Source organism: Bos indicus, chromosome 24, assembly GCF_029378745.1.
Source record: "Bos indicus isolate NIAB-ARS_2022 breed Sahiwal x Tharparkar chromosome 24, NIAB-ARS_B.indTharparkar_mat_pri_1.0, whole genome shotgun sequence".
Taxonomy (NCBI): Eukaryota; Metazoa; Chordata; class Mammalia; order Artiodactyla; family Bovidae; genus Bos; species Bos indicus.
In genome coordinates, this window is record NC_091783.1 from 48051438 (window position 1) to 48069994 (window position 18557).

The following is an 18557-nucleotide window of genomic DNA, read 5'->3' on the forward strand; positions in this document are numbered from 1 at the left end:
TTGTGGCTGTCGCCTCTCACAGAAGTGCAACTCTCAATATAATTTCATCAAGTCAGTTAATACTGTTTAATAAATAGGCCAGAAAATTAGCTGAGAGTTTTTCTTGGCGGGATACGGCGTGCGACCAAAGTTATGGAAGATTGTCCCTTGAATCACTAAGGCAAACCTTGTTGAGCGTCATTTTACATAAAGCAATCACATAAAAAAGTTATAAATAGAAAAACTTCCAAAGTTCTCCCACAGACAGACAGGGAAATCGGAACATCCAAAAGAAAAAAAAAAAAAGGAAACAAAACACAAACATTCCTACGACCCATTTGCTTCAAGTTCTTGATCATACAGTACTCGACATCTTTGGATATTTTACAATGTACAACTCCAAATTGCAGCCAAGAGAAAACAAAACGAACTAACCAGTCGTCTGAAAAATTGAGTTTATAAGAAGTCATTACCTTTACAAAATAAAAACAAAAGCCCCAACACCACTGGATTCTAATTTGTTCATCTTCCCTTGTTTTCTCTTAAAGTTTGGGTCAGCCCCACTCCCTTGACTGAGGAGGGGGTACGTGGGCATGTTGGCTGGTGGGTCCCAGAAGCGAAGGGCAGAGATGGAGACGGGAAGCTGAGAGGCGCTGCCCAGCAGATGACATCCGAGGACCACAGGGTGTCAGCAACAGCTCCCTCTGCTCAAAGGGCCAGAGGTGGTGTGTGGAGGCAGGGGTTTCTTCCAGCGAGTGGGGGAGCTGGGAGAGTGACAGAGTCTGTGGTCTTCTCTGGCCTTTTTGTTTTTTTTGTGTTTGCTCAGGAAGAAGCCAAGGCAATAGGAAGAGCCGAAGTCTCTGTGCCCACAGCTCCAGGGTTGGGGACACCAGCCCTTGCCCACCCGCCCAGATGAACTCGCCTCCCTTCTGGCCTACTGAGAAACAAAAGCAAACTCAGCAAGAAAAGGGGCAGGGCAGGAAAGTGGAGAGATCAGGAAGGCCCCAGCTGTCTTCCTTCTCAGGATGGCTACCCACCGGAAAGCCCGGGAGAGGGGGTGGACAGCCTTCACTCACAGAGCCCTCCACGCCCGTCCTGGAGCCAAGGCTCAGACTCCCCACACCGGACAACCGGCTTCCTCCTCGGGGGGCCAGGGAGGGGCTGTGGGTGTTCAAACACAGCAATGCCAAAGCCCCGAGAAGCCCACAACCGAAAAGCGAACATATACCTGGGTAACTGGGCGCTTTGTTTCTGGGAATCAGATGGAGGGAGGCAACGGCCAGGTGTTGAGAGGTGGCCTGTCTTTCTGTGTTGGCCCCAGGAGTCCTAAAAAACTCCTTATGGCATTGCCGGGGGTATGTGGAGGTGGGGACCATGCTAGGTGGTCGTCTCCGGATGTGCCCCTAGGGGAGGTAGGATTTGGAGTTCCCCAAAGCTTCTTGGGGGCTGTGGACAAGCCACACCCAAGCCCTCTTCCTCTGTCACCCTGTCTAGCATGGCCACATTTCTCACCTGTGCTAATGTAAAGATGGTTGTGATAAAACTAAGTCCAGTAAAATAGTATCACCAGGGGCATTAAGAGTGCAAGCTCCTGCTGTCTTCAGGCTTCTCTTTGGAGGGATGGGCAGATATGAGCATGTGGTGGGTGGGAAAGGGAAATGAAATCACCAGCCCTCTTTCACAGCAGGGAGAAACTGGGGTACAGAGGGTGAAGAGGTCCAAGGTCACAGGCCAGGGAGGGGAAAATGGGCCTGGATTCCAGGAGCCTCGCTCCTGACTCCAGGAGGCCTCCCAGCCAACAGGGCATCTCCCCTAAGGGTCCTAGGACCACTGGAGACCGGGAAAATGAAGCCATTAGAACCGAGTTAGCAGGGACTCCACTACAGAGCAGTGGGGCCCACAGGCGTGTGTCTCAGGACCCCACCCTCTTCCCTGCTCCATCCGGTCTGCATCTGGCCAAGCCACCTCCCTCCTTCTAGACCCTCACAGCTCCAAGGTGCTTTGGGACACGTGGCCTGGGGCCCCCACTGTGATATGGGCCCCTGTGGATTTCTCTTTGAGGGCAGGGAGAGGCAGCCAGGGAGAGGCCAGGCCTTTTGGGAGAAGACACCCATCTCAGACACCAGCAAAGGGGAGGCAGCTGCCTCAGGAGGCCCGGAAAATACCACTCCTGCTGCTATTTTTTTTTTTCTTTTTCTTTTTTTTTTTTCCTTTTGAAATAAAAAGTTCAGACCCATCGGATGGGGCAGGTGGGCCTGGGAGGGGACGGGGAAGCAGGACCGGGGTGGACAAGGACCAGCCTAATTGTTGGCTTCAGACATGGAGGCCACGTGGTTGAGGCCGGCGAGCCCCGGGAGGCCGGCCAGGCCCGCGGCCCAGGGGTCGGGCAGCGGGAAGTAGGGCCGCGCGGCGGCCACGTTCTCGGCCAGCGCGAAGGCCAGGAGGCCCCCCGCGTTCCGCTCGGCCTCGAGCTGGGCGCGCCCGAACAGCTTCATCTGCGTCTCCTCGAACTGCCGCTCCAGCTCCTGCAGGCTCAGCGCGCCCTTGGGCGCGGCCAGGAAGTGCTTGGCGGGGCTGGGGCCCGGGAGGCACACGGCGGCTCCGCCCAGGTGGCCGCCCACGTCGCCCAGCGCGGGGGGCATCACGAAGGCCGCCTTCTCTGGGGCCGGGCCGCCGGGCCCGAAGAGCAGGCTGGCGGCCCTCCAGGCCGCGGGCTTGCGGCCGCGCCGGGGCCGGGCCATGCGGCAGCTCTGGCGCTTGATGTGGCGGTGCAGGTGGTCAGAGCGCGTGAAGCTCTTGTAGCAGAACTCGCACTGGTAGGGCCTCACGCCCGTGTGGATGCGCATGTGGTTCTTGAGGTCGTAGTTATGCACGAACTTGGCGTTGCAGTGGATGCACAGATAGGGCCGCTCCCCCGTGTGCTTCCTCATGTGGATTTTCAGCTTGTCCTGCCTGCAACACAGAGCCGGAGTCAGTCCCTGCCTGCAACCCCCGGGGCCGCCCCGGCTCTCTGCTGCCCTCCCTCCAGAACCAGCCAAGGCTCCCTACTGCCGTGGTGTCAACGCCCAGGAATGGGACCCCGGCTAGAATTTACCTTCAACTAGGACATGGAACAACAGACTGGTTCCAAATAGGAAAAGGCTGTATACTGTTACCCTGCTTATTTAACTTCTTTGCAGAGTACATCATGAGAAATGCTGGGCTGGAAGAAGCACAAGCTGGAATCAAGATTGCCGGGAGAAATATCAATAACCTCAGATATGCAGATGACACCACCCTTATGACAGAAAGTGAAGAGGAACTAAAAAGCATCTTGATGAAAGTGAAAGAGGAGAGTGAAAAAGTTGGCTTAAAGCTCAACATTCAGAAAATGAAGATCATGGCATCTGGTCCCAATCACTTTATGGGAAATAGATGGAGAAACAGTGGAAACAGTGTCAGACTTTATTTTTTGGGCTCCAAAATCACTGCAGCCATGAAATTAAAAGACGCTTACTCCTTGGAAGAAAAGTTATGACCAACCTAGATAGCATATTGAAAAGCAGAGACATTACTTTGCCAACAAAGGTCCGTCTCGTCAAGGCTATGGTTTTTCCAGTAGTAGTCATGTATGGATGTGAGAGTTGGACTGTGAAGAAAGCTGAGTGCCGAAGAATTGATGCTTTTGAACTGTGGTGTTGGAGAAGACTCTTGAGAGTCCCTTAGACTGCAAGGAGATCCAACCAGTCCATTCTAAAGGTGATCAGCCCTGGGTGTTCCTTGGAAGGAATGGTGCTAAAGCTGAAACTCCAGTACTTTGGCCACCTCATGTGAAGAGTTGACTCATTGGAAAAGACTCTGATGCTGGGAGGGATTGGGGGCAGGAGGAGAAGGGGACGACAGAGGATGAGATGGCTGGATGGCATCACTGACTCGATGGACATGAGTCTGGGTGAACTCTGGGAGTTGGTGATGGACAGGGAGGCCTGGCGTGCTGCGATTCATGGGGTCGCAAAGAGTCGGACACGACTGAGCGACTGATCTGAACTGAACTATGTGTGTGTGTGTGCGCGCGCCTGTGCGCGCACTAAATCACTTCAGTCGTGTCTGACACTTTGTGACCCTATAGACTGTAGCCTGCCAGGTTCCTCTGTCCAAGGGATTCTCCAGGCAAGAACACTGGAGTGGGTTGCCATTTCCTTCTCCAATGCAGGAAAGTGAAAAGTGAAAGTGAAGTCGCTCAGTCGTATCTGACTCTTAGCGACCCCATGGACTGCAGCCTACCAGGCTCCTCCATCCATGGGATTCTCCAGGCAAGAGTACAGGAGTGGGATGCCATTGCCTTAGGCCCCCTGAAAGTCAGCAATCTTTCATTGTCTTCCAAGTGGGCAGCCACTTCTGATACTGGATTGCACTTTCAGCTCCGCTCTCTCCAGGCGACGGGGTCTTCCCTCTGGGTTCACCTGGTCCCATCCCAGCCCCTGGGCTGTTGAGACCTGCCTGTCCTCAGCACTAATCTGAAAGTTCCAGATAGCAGGCACACATTGTTCAAGTCTCCAGCGCTGTGGTTTCTTAGCTCCAGCCCTGGGCTCTCCTCTTTGTCTGCAGACAATTCCAGGGTTTACAAAAGAGCCAGGTGCAACAAGAATGCAGCCTAAGCTAGGGCAAAGCTTTGCAGGGTTTAAGTGGTATTATTCAGAGGTAAGCTATGATGTGGCAGGACGCCTCCCATAGGGTGTGTGGGAGCCCCTACTCCAGCTGCAGACCCACCGCTAACTGAGTGACTTTAGGTGAGTAACAACCTCTCTGCACAAGAATTGAACCTCGCATGAGACATCAGTTCCTGGTGTGCAGAGATGATGCACAGAAATTTGGGTTCGTGTTGAGCTGGATTCCACACACCTCCTGGTGGTCTTGAAAGGAGGACTGACATCTCAAGACTGTTCTTATAAAGACTGAATGCCGCCTAAACCAGCTAAAGGAGCCTTTCAGGCTGGCCAAGGTGGAGTCTGTGGAGCCATAACTCTCTTCGGCCTTCTGCACCTTCCTTGACCAGGCCCCTCAGGCCAGGAAGCTGGGTCGTCTCCCACCTCCTCCCTGCAGGTGTGGCTTGGGTGGAGCGTCTGCCTGTCATTTTTGGCTCAGGGTTGATGTTGGAGCAGATGTGGAGTCCAGGCACCCGCCCTAAAATGGCCAGATTTAAACCACACTCAGCAGCAACCCAGGACGCCAGCGGGAGTGGGTTCTGGCCGCCTGGTGTCCCCCCGGCCACTAGAGGTCTCGCTGGCTCTCGTTTTTTTCTGACTAGCTCCCCAGGGGCGGAGCAGGAGAGAAAAGGACTTTCATGAGCATGCTGGGGGGGGAGCAGGGGAGAAGGATCAGGAGGATGGATCCGTCTCTAGAAGGCAGCCGGGCACCTGGGAGGTGAGGGCGGAGAGGGGGGCGGGCAGGGAGGAGGAAGGGAGGGTTGGTATTCTCCACACGCCAGAACCCCCACCCCCGGGTCCCTGCCCTGCCCACAACCCACCAGCTGCCCCTCAAGTGCACAGTGAGTACCCTGCTGTGACATCTCATGTGCCCTCCCCCCACCAGCATCCTGCTCTTAGGGTCTCCGTAATCCACATTTCATCCAGGTGATTGGATTTTGGAGCAGGAAGGGGATTTAGCATCTAGGCTAGTGGGCCTCAAAGGTAATGAGCCATTATCAGGGTTTGATGAAGCACGGAGGGCTGGGCTCCCCTCCCAGACAGCCTGAGTCAGGAGGTCTATGGGGAGAGAGCAGAGAATTTGCATTTTGAACAAGCTTTCAGATGCCACTGCTGCTGCTGCTGGTCTGAGAACCACCTGCCTAGGTTAATCCTTCACTTGGCTGGGGGGCAAACAGTGGCTCAGGGAGGTGAAGTCCCTAAGGTCACCGGAAGGATAATGACTGAGCTGGGACCAGAAGTGCCCAGGCCTCTGTCCTAAGTCCTGCGCTGTGGCCTGTGTGAACATGTTAAGGGTGGGGTGCAAAGTGCTATCTGTACCCCTGGAGTATGCTTGGGACCCCACACTTTCTCGAAGGCTCTGATGAGACGCTGATGCTCGGTACTTGGCCAGGCTCACTCACTGGCTGAGAGACTCCATCCTGGAGATTCGGGGCCTGGTGGAGCGTCACCAGTGGGGCTTTAAATACATCCTCTCATTCAGTCCTCACTGCAACCTTATAAGGTTGATTAAAAAAAATTACTATTATATATATTTAATAGTATCGACCCTGAGGGTCACCCTCAAATAGTGGACAATGCAAGTGGTAAATCTTCAAATGTCAAGGGCCTCCTTTAAATATGCACTGCTCTTCTGAGCTTTTCATTACGGCATCTAAAATAAATCACATCTCAGTAGCGATTGGCCCAAGTATGTGAGAAGTGCTGAGAAGGTGACTGTAACTTTGTCTCATTGAGTGCCTGCTTGGGGCAGGCGAATACACCATCTCAATGACTCTGGAAGGTCATTATTCACAAGCAAGGTGTAGTCAGGACAGGGGGCCCCTATTAGGGGTGTGGGAACCCCTTCCGGCTGCAGATCTTCCACTGACTTGCTGGATGACCTTTAGGCAAGTTACTTAACCTCTCTGTGCAGAGTTGAACCTAGGCCCAGACATGAGTTCCTATTGACCAGGAATCTGGGTTTGCATGAGCTTAATTCAACACACCTGGATCAATTTCCTCACTTGGATCCCAGAAGAGATGGGGGCTCAGAGAAGTCAAAGAGCTTTCCCAAAGGTACCAGGCAGTGAGGGGCAGAGGGGCCTGGAGGCCTAACTGGGCGGGGTTTGTTTGCAGGCTCTTTGGAGGATTTCCTACGGAGTGTTCCCAGCCTGAGGCCTGTAGGGGCTGCCTCAAAAAGTGCAGCCCAGACAGTCACACCAGGGCATCGGCAGCCAGCCTTCTGTCTCCGGGGCCAGAAGCCTGGGCCAAGCTGTGGAAGCAGCTCGGCCTGGGCAGGAGCCGCTGTCCCCAGGGGAGGCTTTTCCTGAGAGCAGTGGGGAGGGGAGTGGATGGAGCTCTTAAGTTAGTCCTGGAAAAAAATTAGCGATCATTTAGTTTACCGGGAGCATGTCTGAATCAGGGGCTGAGTAACCTGCATCGCTAGCCGTATGCTTCCCAGGACCTTGAAAGCACTGATCCAACCTGGCCCATTTCCAGGGAGGGAATGGCTTTCTAAGGTGGCCCAGCCTCCTTATTTCAGTAACGGCCTTTCCACATGGATGTGACGCGCAAGTGTGTTGGCTGAGCTGGGCCTCGGCTCAGCACACTCCAAGAACCAGACCAGGTCCTTAGCTGCCCTGGGCCTCAGTTTCCTGACCTCTAAAATGGGAGGCTCAATATGTCTGTTAGTTGCTCAGTTGTATCTGACTCTTTGTGACCTTCATGGATTGTAGCCCAGCACACTGGAGTGGGGTGCCATTCCCTTCTCCAGGGGATCATCCTGACCCAGGGATCAAACCTGGGTCTCCTGCATTGCAGGCAGATTCTTTACTGCCTGAGCCACTAGGGAAGACCTTTAGTGTTCTGAGAATGTTTGCATCTGGGTAATGGGCTAATATTGAATCTCTGGCTGGCTGGCTTCATATATCATGACTCTTCTGTTCTTGATCTGCTGGCGGAGGCATCATGAGTGAAGCTGGCACGTTCCAGCCTGACTCTCAGCCAGTGAACTCTTAGTCACTTTCCTTCAGAGCTAGGAGTCCGGTGGTTCCCCTTAAAATCTTCCAAGCCCCCAAACCCTGTCAAATGGCCTCTGTGCTAACTCACCCATTAAAATAGCTTTTCAGTCTCTTTACAAGCTCACCCCTTTCAGTTACAAAGGAATAAGATCTGGGGGCCCTTGGTGACTATAGTGCACAGTACTGTATTGTGTAATTGAAAGTTACTAAGAGGATAGATTTTAGATGTTTTCAGCACAAAAAAAGGTAACTAAGTGAGATGGGGGGTGTGTTAACTAACATGACTGTGGGTAATCATTTCACAATATATATGCATATTAAATCATCACTGTTGTACACCTTAAATATATACAGTGTTAAATGTCAAATATGTGTCAATAAAGCTGGAAAAAAGAATCACCCTCTCTCCCTTGCCAGTCCCCTGTCCCTCCTCACGGTACTGCACCCACATACCACACAGACTGCTGCTCCCCCAGTGGGCCCTGCTCCGGCCAGCTTTGCATCTTTGCATCTCTGCCGGCAGGAGCTGGACTGCCGGTGCCCCCAGCTCAGAGCCTGCCATATTATGGGATGGATGCTGGGCAGCCCTGGCTCCTCCCCCTTCTGTGCGTATCTTTGGACACACCACGCTCCATCCTCAGGTTCCCACCAGATGTCCAAGCATAGATGTGCTTCTTCCTTCCCAGCCGTGAGCCCCTCATTCCTGCCCTCCTCTTCCCTGCACCCTCGTCCTTCAGCTCTGCCCTCACCCTTGCAAACTGCCGTGCCCGAAATGCCTACCACTCCTAATCCCCGGGATCCTTCAAGGTCAAACTTAAGTGCAGTCTTTCATAATAACTTCCCCTGTCCACCCAGGTCTCATTCTTTGCCCTGACCTGCCAAAGCACCTGAACACTGCAGCCCAGGGCAGGTCACTCAAGGAGCAAGGAGGGAGCCACAGAGGACCACGTGTCTGCGTCGCCTTCTCCTGCCCTCTAATGGCCACTTACATATGAGCACTGCCTGCCCAGCAAGTCCTGAGCTCTAGGGGCCCTGTCTCCCCATCTGCATTCTGTGGCTCCCACTCAGCCACACGGGCGCTCCTGGCCGGCGGGGACGCTTGTCCAGAGGCTGTCCTTGCTGTCTTTGTTTTCCAGGCATGTTATTCCCAGGGCAGGGCCACCGTGTGTGCTGTTTCCTTAGCTGCTCCTCATGCCTGTGGAGCCACCGTCCTGTCCCTGGCTCCCAGGGACCTGTCTTGTTAGGCGCCTAGACAGCAAGATGATGCAGGAAGCAGCAGATTCATGGGCAAGGAGCACTGGCCCCCAGCAGATGCAAAAAAGGGACCCAGGCTCAGGGACAGTCCTGCCAGAACTAATCGTGTGCTCCGGTGGAGGCGTAACTGTGCAGGTGATTATACCCTATCTCACTAAAGCCCATGAAGTCAGAGTTTCCATCATTCTTGGGAGGAAGTGGAGGCAAAGAGAAGTGCCGTAATGGGTCCAGGGCTTTCCTGATCTTGGGTGATAAATGGGGTCATAAACCTGGGTGTGAACTTATGGAGCACTTGCTTCAACCCCTCTGTGTTACGTGGGGGAACTGAGCCCAGAGAGGGCAGGAGGCTTGGCCAAAGTCACACAGCTAGTCAGAGGCAGATCCAGGCCCTGAAGCTGGAGTTCCTGATCACCGTGCCCTGTCCAAGGGGTTGTAGCCCCTGGGAGACACTGAGCTCTGTGTTCCCTGCCCACCAGACCCTGCTCTCTTCCTCCTCATCCAGCACATGGCCCAGATGGTACCAGAACCTGCTCGGATAAGAACCCACCAGATGCTCTGGAGTTCCACCCAGTGCTGACCACTGAATGTACGGTGGGTGGTCATGGCTATGGCCTGCCAGTGTGGGGCCGCTTCTCAGAACTCCCCAGCCCAAATCTGACACGCTCCTCTCTTGCCCTGTGCTCTGGTCTGCCATCTCGTCCCTTTACCCCGCACGGGAGCCAGCCCAAGTCACATCCATGCAAGCCCCAGTAGGCATTCCCCCTTCCAACTCCAAGTGCTCCTCTTCGAGAAAGATAAGCCAGAACTTGTGGTCTCATTCCCCTGAGTGAAAGGAAGGGGTTGTGGGTCCTGGAGGCTCCCAGGAAGGAGAACGCTTTCCCAGCACCACCCATCCAGACTTCTTGGTAACCTGATGGTCGGAGAAAAATTCTCTTCCTGCTGCCACTGCTAATGACATTACATTATCTTAATAAGGTCTCCAGAGCTGCCAGGGGTGGGAGAACTAAAAAGAAAATACAGGAAAAGAAAAAAAAAGCAGCAACAGCCAGGATCCTGGCCTTGCCTTGAGAGCCAACAGCTGTCAGGCTACAGGGCAATCAGCAGCTGGCTTGCACTGGGCCAACGCACTGGGTTGGAGGGTAAAAGCCGCAGGCTTTACGGGGTGTCCACAGGGGATTTGGTGGAGACTGGGGGAATTGCGGGGCATCAGAGACTGACACTTCAGGGCACAGAGGTTGCCCATCCTTTTCCAGGGCCTCTGTGGGACCTCTGTTGTCATGGGGACTGGTCTCTTTTCAAGTGTTGCAGTTTCTTGACTTCACAGTCGTCGCTCCAGGCACCTGGGAGAGCCAGGCTTCAGACAGGATGCCGGGGGGCTGGGAGGGGACCCTGCCCAGTGATGCTCTCCAGGGGCTCCCTGGACAGGCTGCCTGCACTCAAGGACCCATGTGGCAGGACAGGAGGAACCAAGAGTCTTCCAAAGCCTTCATAGACTCAGGGCCAGGCCCAGTTGGCAGTGATGACTGGGTCTGGGGCAACAAGGAGCGGGAGGGCCCTGCGATGTGGGTGGGCAGGGAAAAGCCCCTCCAAGCACAGCCACATCCTAGAGGACATGCAGAGAGGACGAATACCTTCCCATCTTCCCTGGCCCACGTATTCCCTACTCCTCAAGGCCCATCCTAGGGCACCTCTGGTGGCCCCTGGAGTCTCGACCTTTGGCCTGGGCTTCCAGATTTTCAGATGAGGGGGGTCAGGGGCATCTTGATCCAGACTGCCTCTGCCCTAAGTCCTGGAGTTCTCTCTCCCAAGTGAGAGCCACGGGACCAGATTCATCAGGATCTGTCTGTCTCTGCAGCCGGCACAGGCCCCGGCCAGCCTCAGGCAGAAAACAGTGACCTTGGACCAGGCTGGGGGAGTGGACACATAGACTCAGGCACAGACAGAGGGCTTGGAGCCCAGGTGACCGTAGGATGGTCAGAGCTAGGAGGGGCCAGCATGGGGCCAGAGATACACACTCTCTTTGAAGCCACTGAGGCCTTTTCTGGGGCACCAGGGTTGTCTCAGAGCTGGGAAAACCAGTGTGGGACAACCGTGGGCCTGGCTGAAATCAGGAACCCAGAGGTGAGGTTCCTGATGCCAAGGAATAGACAACATGCTGGTGGGAGGCCTCAGGCCCTTCTTGGACACCCATAGAATGAGAGCAGCAAGTGGGACCTTAGGGGTGGAAGGGGCTCTGTCGGAAGGCCCTCTGCCATGTTGTGCTGCTGTAGTCATGAGGAATGATGTTCTCATGGGGCGTGAACATGCTGGAAGTGGGCACTGGAGGCCGAAACTCAGAGCCTGAGCCAAAAGGCCACCTTGCCGGGAGACATAGCTCCCAGGAGAGAGGGAAAGTGGGTCAGCATCAAGAAGAGAGGAAAGGAGACCTGGCCAGAGGGCAGAAGCTCAGCTGTAATTAGGCGAAGACTCAGGCCCCAGAAAGGGAAATGATGTCCAAGAGAAGGACAGGAGGGCAGCAGGTCCCGGGTCCCTCTGCCTCTCGGGCTCCAGTCCAGCGAGTGGCTTTGCCTTGCAAGGGAAACTGGGAATTCTGAGTCAAAGAGGCAGCAGCTGCAGCTTTAAGTGGAGCTGGGGAAGGAGGGTGGGGTTACAGCTGGTGGCAATAAGGAGTCAGCTGCAAAGGAGGTCCCCACGGAAAGGCTGCGAGGGGACTTGGCTATAGCGAGAGTCACAGGCAACCCCAACCTGGACGGCCAGGGTTGACCCCGACCTGGACAGCCAGGGTTGAGGCTCTCTGATGTTTGAAAGGAATCCTACAGGGCAGCTCTGGGAGGAGGCAGGAGGGAAGCAAGGAATCAGTGATTCTGAGGAATGTGATGGGGAGGGGTGTCAGGGGGTGTCCATCATGTCCAGCCACAGCCCACAGTGAGAAATAAGAGTCCCCAACCTCCCCCCACTCCCAGTATCTCTGCTCTGAGGAGGTGCTGGAGGAGGGGGCGGGTCCCAGAACTTTTCTGGTCTTTCTCAGGAGGGCCAGTGCCCAGTGGGAAAAGAGTGAGGGGAGTTGCGGATAGAGGTGGGCATGGAGATGCTTCAGCTGGAAGCAGGCCTGGGGACCCAGATGGCTGAGCAGGATTAACCCGAATGGAGGCCAGGGCCCCGGGCTGGAGGGCTACTCTGGCCTGGAGGAGCGGTGAGCCTGCCGCCAGCGGGCACAGAGGCCACCCTCAGTGATCAGCAGGAATGTGCTAGGAGGGAGGGTCTGGAATGCGACCCTCCTATGTAACCCCGCATGGAGGCTAGCTAGGCCAGAAGGCCCACGCAGAGGATGTTCTGGTGTCAAGAGGGTGAGAAGTCTGACTGTCTTGACCGACCAAGTTAAAAACTTTCCCTAGGGAAGGCAGGGACTCAGCCCCACATGGCCCTCATGGAAAGCGGACTGTGGGAAAGACCCAGAGGAAAGTGGGGGAGGGAAGGGAGATGGGGACTTGGGGGGTGGGGTGGGGGGAGGGGCAGGATCCCGTGGGGTACCCTCTGATGCAGCACCTCCCACTGAAGTTACAGTCCTGGGTCTCCCCTGCAGGGAGGGGTGTCCCCAGTGTCCACCATCTGCTCAGGGGACAAGCAAAGGAGGTGGAGCCTGGATGGCAGGACTCAGGGGCTGGCTTTTCTGGATCTGGCCTGTGAAGACTGTCCACGTCTTAAAGCCATTCCCAAGGGGCTGGGCTTGGAGGCACAGACTGCTAGATGGATGAACTACACTTGAATTTGGACTGGGCTCTTGCTTGTCTTCCTTCTGTTATCCCTGTGCTTTTTTGAAACCTTTCAGGTGTTCTGTGGATCTAAGGTAAATGCAGGGTGGGAGGTGGGAGTGACATCAGAGTGGCAGGGCCTTTAGTGAGGAGTACCTGAGAGGGGGTGAATCTTAGGGACTTTGGGTCTAGCTGCTCTGCAGCAATGAGAGAAGTGAGCACTTGAGGTCAGCACTGCTGGCTGGAAGGGGACACACCCCCAGGTATGGGGGGCCTGCCCTTCTACACCTGGAAATTCTCCATTTATTGTCAGCCTGGAGCAGCTGGGAGAGTGTGCTGGAGTTTCCTTCACAGCAGCAGCTGCGAGGGGACCCAAGGCCACCTTGGAAACAATCAGAGTTGTCCTTTGAAGCAGTCACCGGAAGAGCCTGCAGAGCTGTTTCCACAACTGCCATCTATTCCCTGACCCTCGCTGGCAACCTCAAATAGAGTTTTCAAGCCACCAGAGAGAGCGAGTCTCGTGACTTAGCAGGACTCATCTTGTTTTTCCCCTCAAAGCATTGCCCCTGATTTGATAATCTACCTGATTCAAAACACAGTAGTCTGTCCTCAAAACTGAAGCTTTGGGTCCACTGAGGAAAAGCAAAAGAATGAGCTCTCAGCAATTCCCAGAGCTAAAGTGCTAAGAGGACATGGGGTGGCAGCAGCGCCACTGGGGTCAGTGTGGGTTTCTCCAGGTGGGTTCCTTGATGGGGACAGTGGCAGTGTGGGAACAAGACCGGGACTAGGAAGTCACCGTCCCAGGGCAGATCCCACCAGGCTCTGTCCACGTCAGAGAGCACACTGAAATGACGAAGCCCTGATGCAGGGCACTCACCAGGACCTTCCCCACCGTGGACATGGCTGTGAGGGTCAGCCTCACATCAGTGACCACCATTGATACCAACAGACCTTATCTCCCCCAAAGAGGCCCATCGAAACCTAGCCCTGGACAAATCGGACCCCAAAGGATCTCACCAGTCAGTTGGGATCACAAAAATTGTTGTGCAGAGAAGGTATATAATACTTGAGTGCTGAATGGAACACAGTCCAGGGAAGATGAAAGGTTTATCATGTGCTGATTTCAAATTTCCACTTTCATAACAGCATAAAGTTAACCCTCTTCCTAACACAGACAGTCAAGGGGGACCTCATAAAAGGAGGCACATCCTGAAGGTCTGACCCCACATAGGACTGAAAGGGCCTCCGGGGGTCTCACTGAGGTTCAAGTCCTAGCCCTGCCATTTCCCAACTGGGCTTAGGGGTGGCTAATTAGCTAATAGGAGACAGATCACCCATCTGTGGACAAAGGCCATGGCCCTCCCTGACTTCCAGGACGTGGCGGGAGGGGTAGTCTGAGGAATCCACTCAGGAGAGGTCCTGGCATGCTGACTGTGCTCCAAATAAAAAAAAAGGGCGGGGAGGGTGGTGCTGCTGCACGCTATTGGGGAGCTTCAAACTGGCTTCCCTGGGTCTGCAGTGGGAGCTTCCCTACTTCCGCCTTAACCAGACGGCTCTGCTCGGATCTATTTCATATCTTGGCCTTCCACCTAGCAGGGTAATATGAGAAAATATTTGAAAATCACTGCGCCTGGTAATGCCCAGCACCTATGACAATGAGCTTGCTGTGCGGCTACGACCCCGGTGGACCTCCCCTGACCTGGGTCCTTTCCCATCTCGGTGGCCCCCTTTCCATCCGGTGGCCCTCGACTCTCTCCACCGCGCCCCCGGCCCTCCAACCCCCGCCTCCAGCCCGCCCCGCCCCATCTCGCCCCGCCCCCGGCCACCAGCCTCGCCCTTTCTCTGCCCCCATCTCGCCCCGCCTCCGGCCCTCCCAGCCCCGCCCCCGGCCCGCCCCCGCCCCATCTCGCACCACCCCGCCCCCAGCCCCGCCCCAGCCCCGCCCCCGCCCGCCCCGCCCCGCCCCCACAGGCAGCTCTGCGCACCTGGTGAAGCGGACCTCGCAGATGTTGCACATGTATGGCTTCTCCCCGGTGTGGGTCCTCATGTGCCGCGGCAGCTTCCCCGCCCCCATGATAACTTTGTGGCAGATGGGGCACTGCTGAGAGGCCTTGGGCTTCAGCTTGCGCTCCTCCACCAGCGGCCAGGGCGGGAAGAGGCCCCCCAGGTGGGTGGCGCTCAGGAAGTTGAGATAGGCACCGTAGTCATTCTCCGCCTTGATGGGGCCCAGCGGCCCCCCGGGAAGGTCCGGGAACATGTCCTTGAAGAAATCGTTGGGGAAGGGCGGCGGTGGGGGTGGGGGCAGCTCCTCCTTCTCCTCCTCCTTGATCTTGCGGTTCTTGATGACCAGGTCCAGGGGCCCACTGTCCATGGGCTGCTCAGGCAGCTGGGCAAAGGCACCGAAGTCCCCTGGCCAGAGGTGCGGAAAGAAGTCCGGGGCGAATGGAGATAAGGAGGGTCTCCTGTCGGGGAGGCTGGCTTTGGGGTACAGGTTCTCCCTCAGCAGAGATTCGATGGAGAAGTCCCGGATCACGCCCAGGTGGCTCGGGCTGCCGGCCTGAAAGGAGTCGGGGAAGTCCCTGGGTGTGTCCGAATAGGCCTTCTCCGAGAGGTGGTCCGACTTGGAAGGGCTTTGGTGGCAACTGATGTCCTGGGGGTCAGGCAAGTTTTCTTGATCAGCAAAATCCTCCGTGTCATCATCGTCGTCCTCTTCTTCCTCCTCCTCCTCCTCCTCTTCGTCCTCATCATCGTCCTCCTCGTCGTCGTCGTCGTCCTCCTTGTCCCCCCCGGGCTCCATGATCTCCAGGCACACGTTCACGATACACTGGATCTCCAGCATCCTGGCGGCGTTGAGGATGTGCTTGACGTTGGAGGCGGTGATGGTGAGCGTGGAGGTGTAGGCGAACTCCAGGATGGCGGCCAGCGCCTCGGGCTGGACAAAGTCGATCTCGTAGACGTAGGGCTGGCTGGCTAAGGTGCCGGCCGTGAAGAGCTTCTTGAAGTACTTGCTGCAGGCGGCCAGGACCGAGCGGTGGGTGCGGTATTCCTGCTCCTGCACCACCAGGAGCACGTCGCACAGCAGCCCGTCATGCCGCTGCTCATTCAGGCTGCAGAGGACCTCGCTGCTGTGGTTGGGGAAGGGAATGCCGATCAGCTCGTCAATGCCATTGGCCATGTTCTCAGCCGGAGCCCTGCAGGGGCACACACAGGAAGAGACTGAATTAGAGGACCTGGCTGGAGGGGACACCAGCTCTGGGATCCTGGCCCAGAGAGGCCAGGCTGGTGGGCCTAGGCGGTGCTCTCCTATCCCACACCTGCCTTTGCTTGGGGCTCCCCTCCCTCCTTCTCTGCTAGGGAAGCTGACCCCTCTTCCTCAGCTTTCCCCACTCTAACCTGTCACTCAGAGCCCCACTCCCAAGTGCCTCTTCTCAAGGTACTACTGGGCTCTTCCCAGGACCCTGAAGGCCCTGGAAGCTAGGCCCCTCATCAGGCCAGCTGGCGCCTGCCTTTTAGCAAAGGCTATGGAATCTCCTCTGGGTCACGATTTCACCAAATTCCACTTTGGGAATGTGCAAGTCCCGAACGCGAGGCTGGCCGGCCACGTGAGACTCCGCTGCTCTGTGTGCTGCGGGAATGGGGGCCACTCCTGACTCCCACCACGTCTGCCGGTCAGGGGCCAAAGGGGGAGTCTTCTCTCATGACTCGGGGCTCCCGCTGGGAGAACGCTTTGGTTTATTTCACAGATCCTCTGCCTCCTGTCACAGACTCCCATTTTGCTGCTTTGGCTACTGATGTGGCTGTACTAACAACGGGAGTGCTAATGGTAGCTGAGTTGTTCCCCGGTCCAGCTCCATCATGTTGAAGTCTCAAGCCCCAGGATGTCAGAGTGTTACTGTGTATGGAGGTAGGATCTTTAAAGAGGTAATTAAGGTTAAAACGGGGTCCTAGAGTGGGCTTTTATGCAGTGTGACCCCCAGAGGGGAGACCATGTGAGAACATGGGGCGGAGGGGGCGGTGGAGGCGGGTGGAGACAGCAAGCTGAAGAGAGAGGCCTCAAAGGAAATGGAGACTGCGACACCTTGATCTTGGACTAGATCCAGCTCTCTAGAACTGTGCGAAAATCAGTCTTGTTCTTTAAGCCCTGCTCCATGGTACTTTGTTATCACAGCCCTAGCAAACTGACACAGTTACTAGAAACCTTAAACCAATTTTGTGACCCCTTTTTTGCAAGGGAATGGGGGCCTTACAGCAGGTGGTTTGCCTTCTGCCCTCAACTTCTGGCTTCATCTTAGTCGATGAGGTTTCCCTTCACTTGCCATTCTTGGTTTTTTAAAAAACAGTGACCTCCTACATACGTATATCTCAAGCCATTTGATAAATATTTATATTCAGTGTTAAATTCAAGTTATATTTGGTATTAAATTCAAGTGCATTGTTAGCTAATTTATCATGTCAGTATTCTGTTACTCTCAGGGAAACATATCCCTGTGGGGAGAAGCCTCTTCTGAGATACATCAGGATTATCTATACATTAAACACAGTGTGGCCAGGGATAGCTGCTAGGAGGGAGGGGGGTCAGAAGGAGGGGTCCGGGCAGAGGACAGCAGGCACCCACTCCCTTCAGGGAGCAGAACAGAGTCAATTTGGACAACAAGCCACCTTAATTTTTAATGCCAGGACATGGAGGGCCCTGCTACTCTGGGCAAAGCTTGGTCATGGCCCATAGATAAATCCTAGCCAAGACCTGGCCCTTCCCTGGGTGCAGTTACAGTGGGGAGAAAAGAAAAAGGAAAACAAAGCCTGGAAGCCCCACGGCTCAGTGGCAAGAGCTCTGGGAGTTCCCATACACTTATCTTCTGGGTGTTTCTGCCCTAAGAAGGCAGATGCAACAGAAAGGGACAAGGGAGAAGTGTCAGGCCCACAATGTGGGCCCCGAGTGACCTGGACGCACCAGGGACCCAGTGGGGTATCAGGGTGTCAGGGTGCCTCCGCCCCCTCCTCCCTGCTTCTCTATGGGTGATGGAGGGCCTTAGCCTTCCCTGAGCAATCCCACCTGGGCAGGTGTTCAAGCCGTTTCCTAGAGCAAAGGCCTTGCTGTTTTCCTGCTGTTTTTAAAAAGGACCAGAGGCCCTGCAGGCCATGTGTTTGTTGCCTGAATAGTCATTGGGTTTCTTCCTGAACGCGGCACTGCCCTGGGGTGTGGGAATGCACAGAGAGCAGACAGAGCAGGCCCTGCTCTAAAAGAGCTTACAGGGACATAACAACTATGAAAAAGGTGGAGCAAGATCCACCAATGAGGAATAAGAGAGCACCACACATCTACCAGAGTGGCTAAAGTAACAGGAAGTGACAACACCAAATGCTGGCAAAATCATAAAAGACATTGCTGTGTCCGCCTGGCTCTCTCTTGGATCACTCGCTCCGGGGGATGCCAGCTGCCATGTCATCAGGACAGTTCTATGGAAGGTCCACAGGGCAAGGGGCTGAGCTGTGTGAGTGACCACCAGGAGACTGGGTCATTGAGCCCCAGTCAAGCCTTCAGATGACAGCAGCCCCCTGACATCCTCACTGCAACCTCATGAAAGAGACTGACTCAGAACCACTTAGCAAAGCTGCTTCTGAGATAGTAAATGTTTATTCTTGTTTTCAGTTGCTCAATTTTAGAGTAATTTGTTATACACCAATAGATAACTGATAATCCAGGGAGATAACAGACGATACAACAGGCTATCCAGAGGCACTATTGACTATTCATAGACATTATAGACCTGTGATATTTATCAGGATACTTTCTGGCAATGGCAGTTAAATACTATCTTCTAACAAAATCAGTATATTATGACACTTGTTTGATAGATGGAAGTAGATGTATTGAGAAAATGATA

At 55.0% G+C, this 18557-nt stretch overlaps 1 protein-coding gene across 10 annotated transcripts in view; it reads right to left on the reverse strand.

Annotated features, from left to right (window-relative positions):
* Window positions 1–39: 39 nt before the first annotated feature.
* ZBTB7C (zinc finger and BTB domain containing 7C) overlaps window positions 40–18557 on the reverse strand; it is a 383007-nt gene continuing 364489 nt past the window's right edge. For all 10 annotated transcript variants that reach the window (XM_070779012.1, XM_070779009.1, XM_070779011.1 and 7 more), the window contains 2 exons: window positions 14658–15863; window positions 40–2931 (listed from right to left, as the gene is read on the reverse strand). In XM_070779012.1, coding sequence (XP_070635113.1) covers window positions 2280–2931; window positions 14658–15847 — 1842 coding nt within the window. In that variant the 5' untranslated portion in view covers window positions 15848–15863 and the 3' untranslated portion in view covers window positions 40–2279. The remainder of the gene's footprint in view (window positions 2932–14657; window positions 15864–18557) is intronic.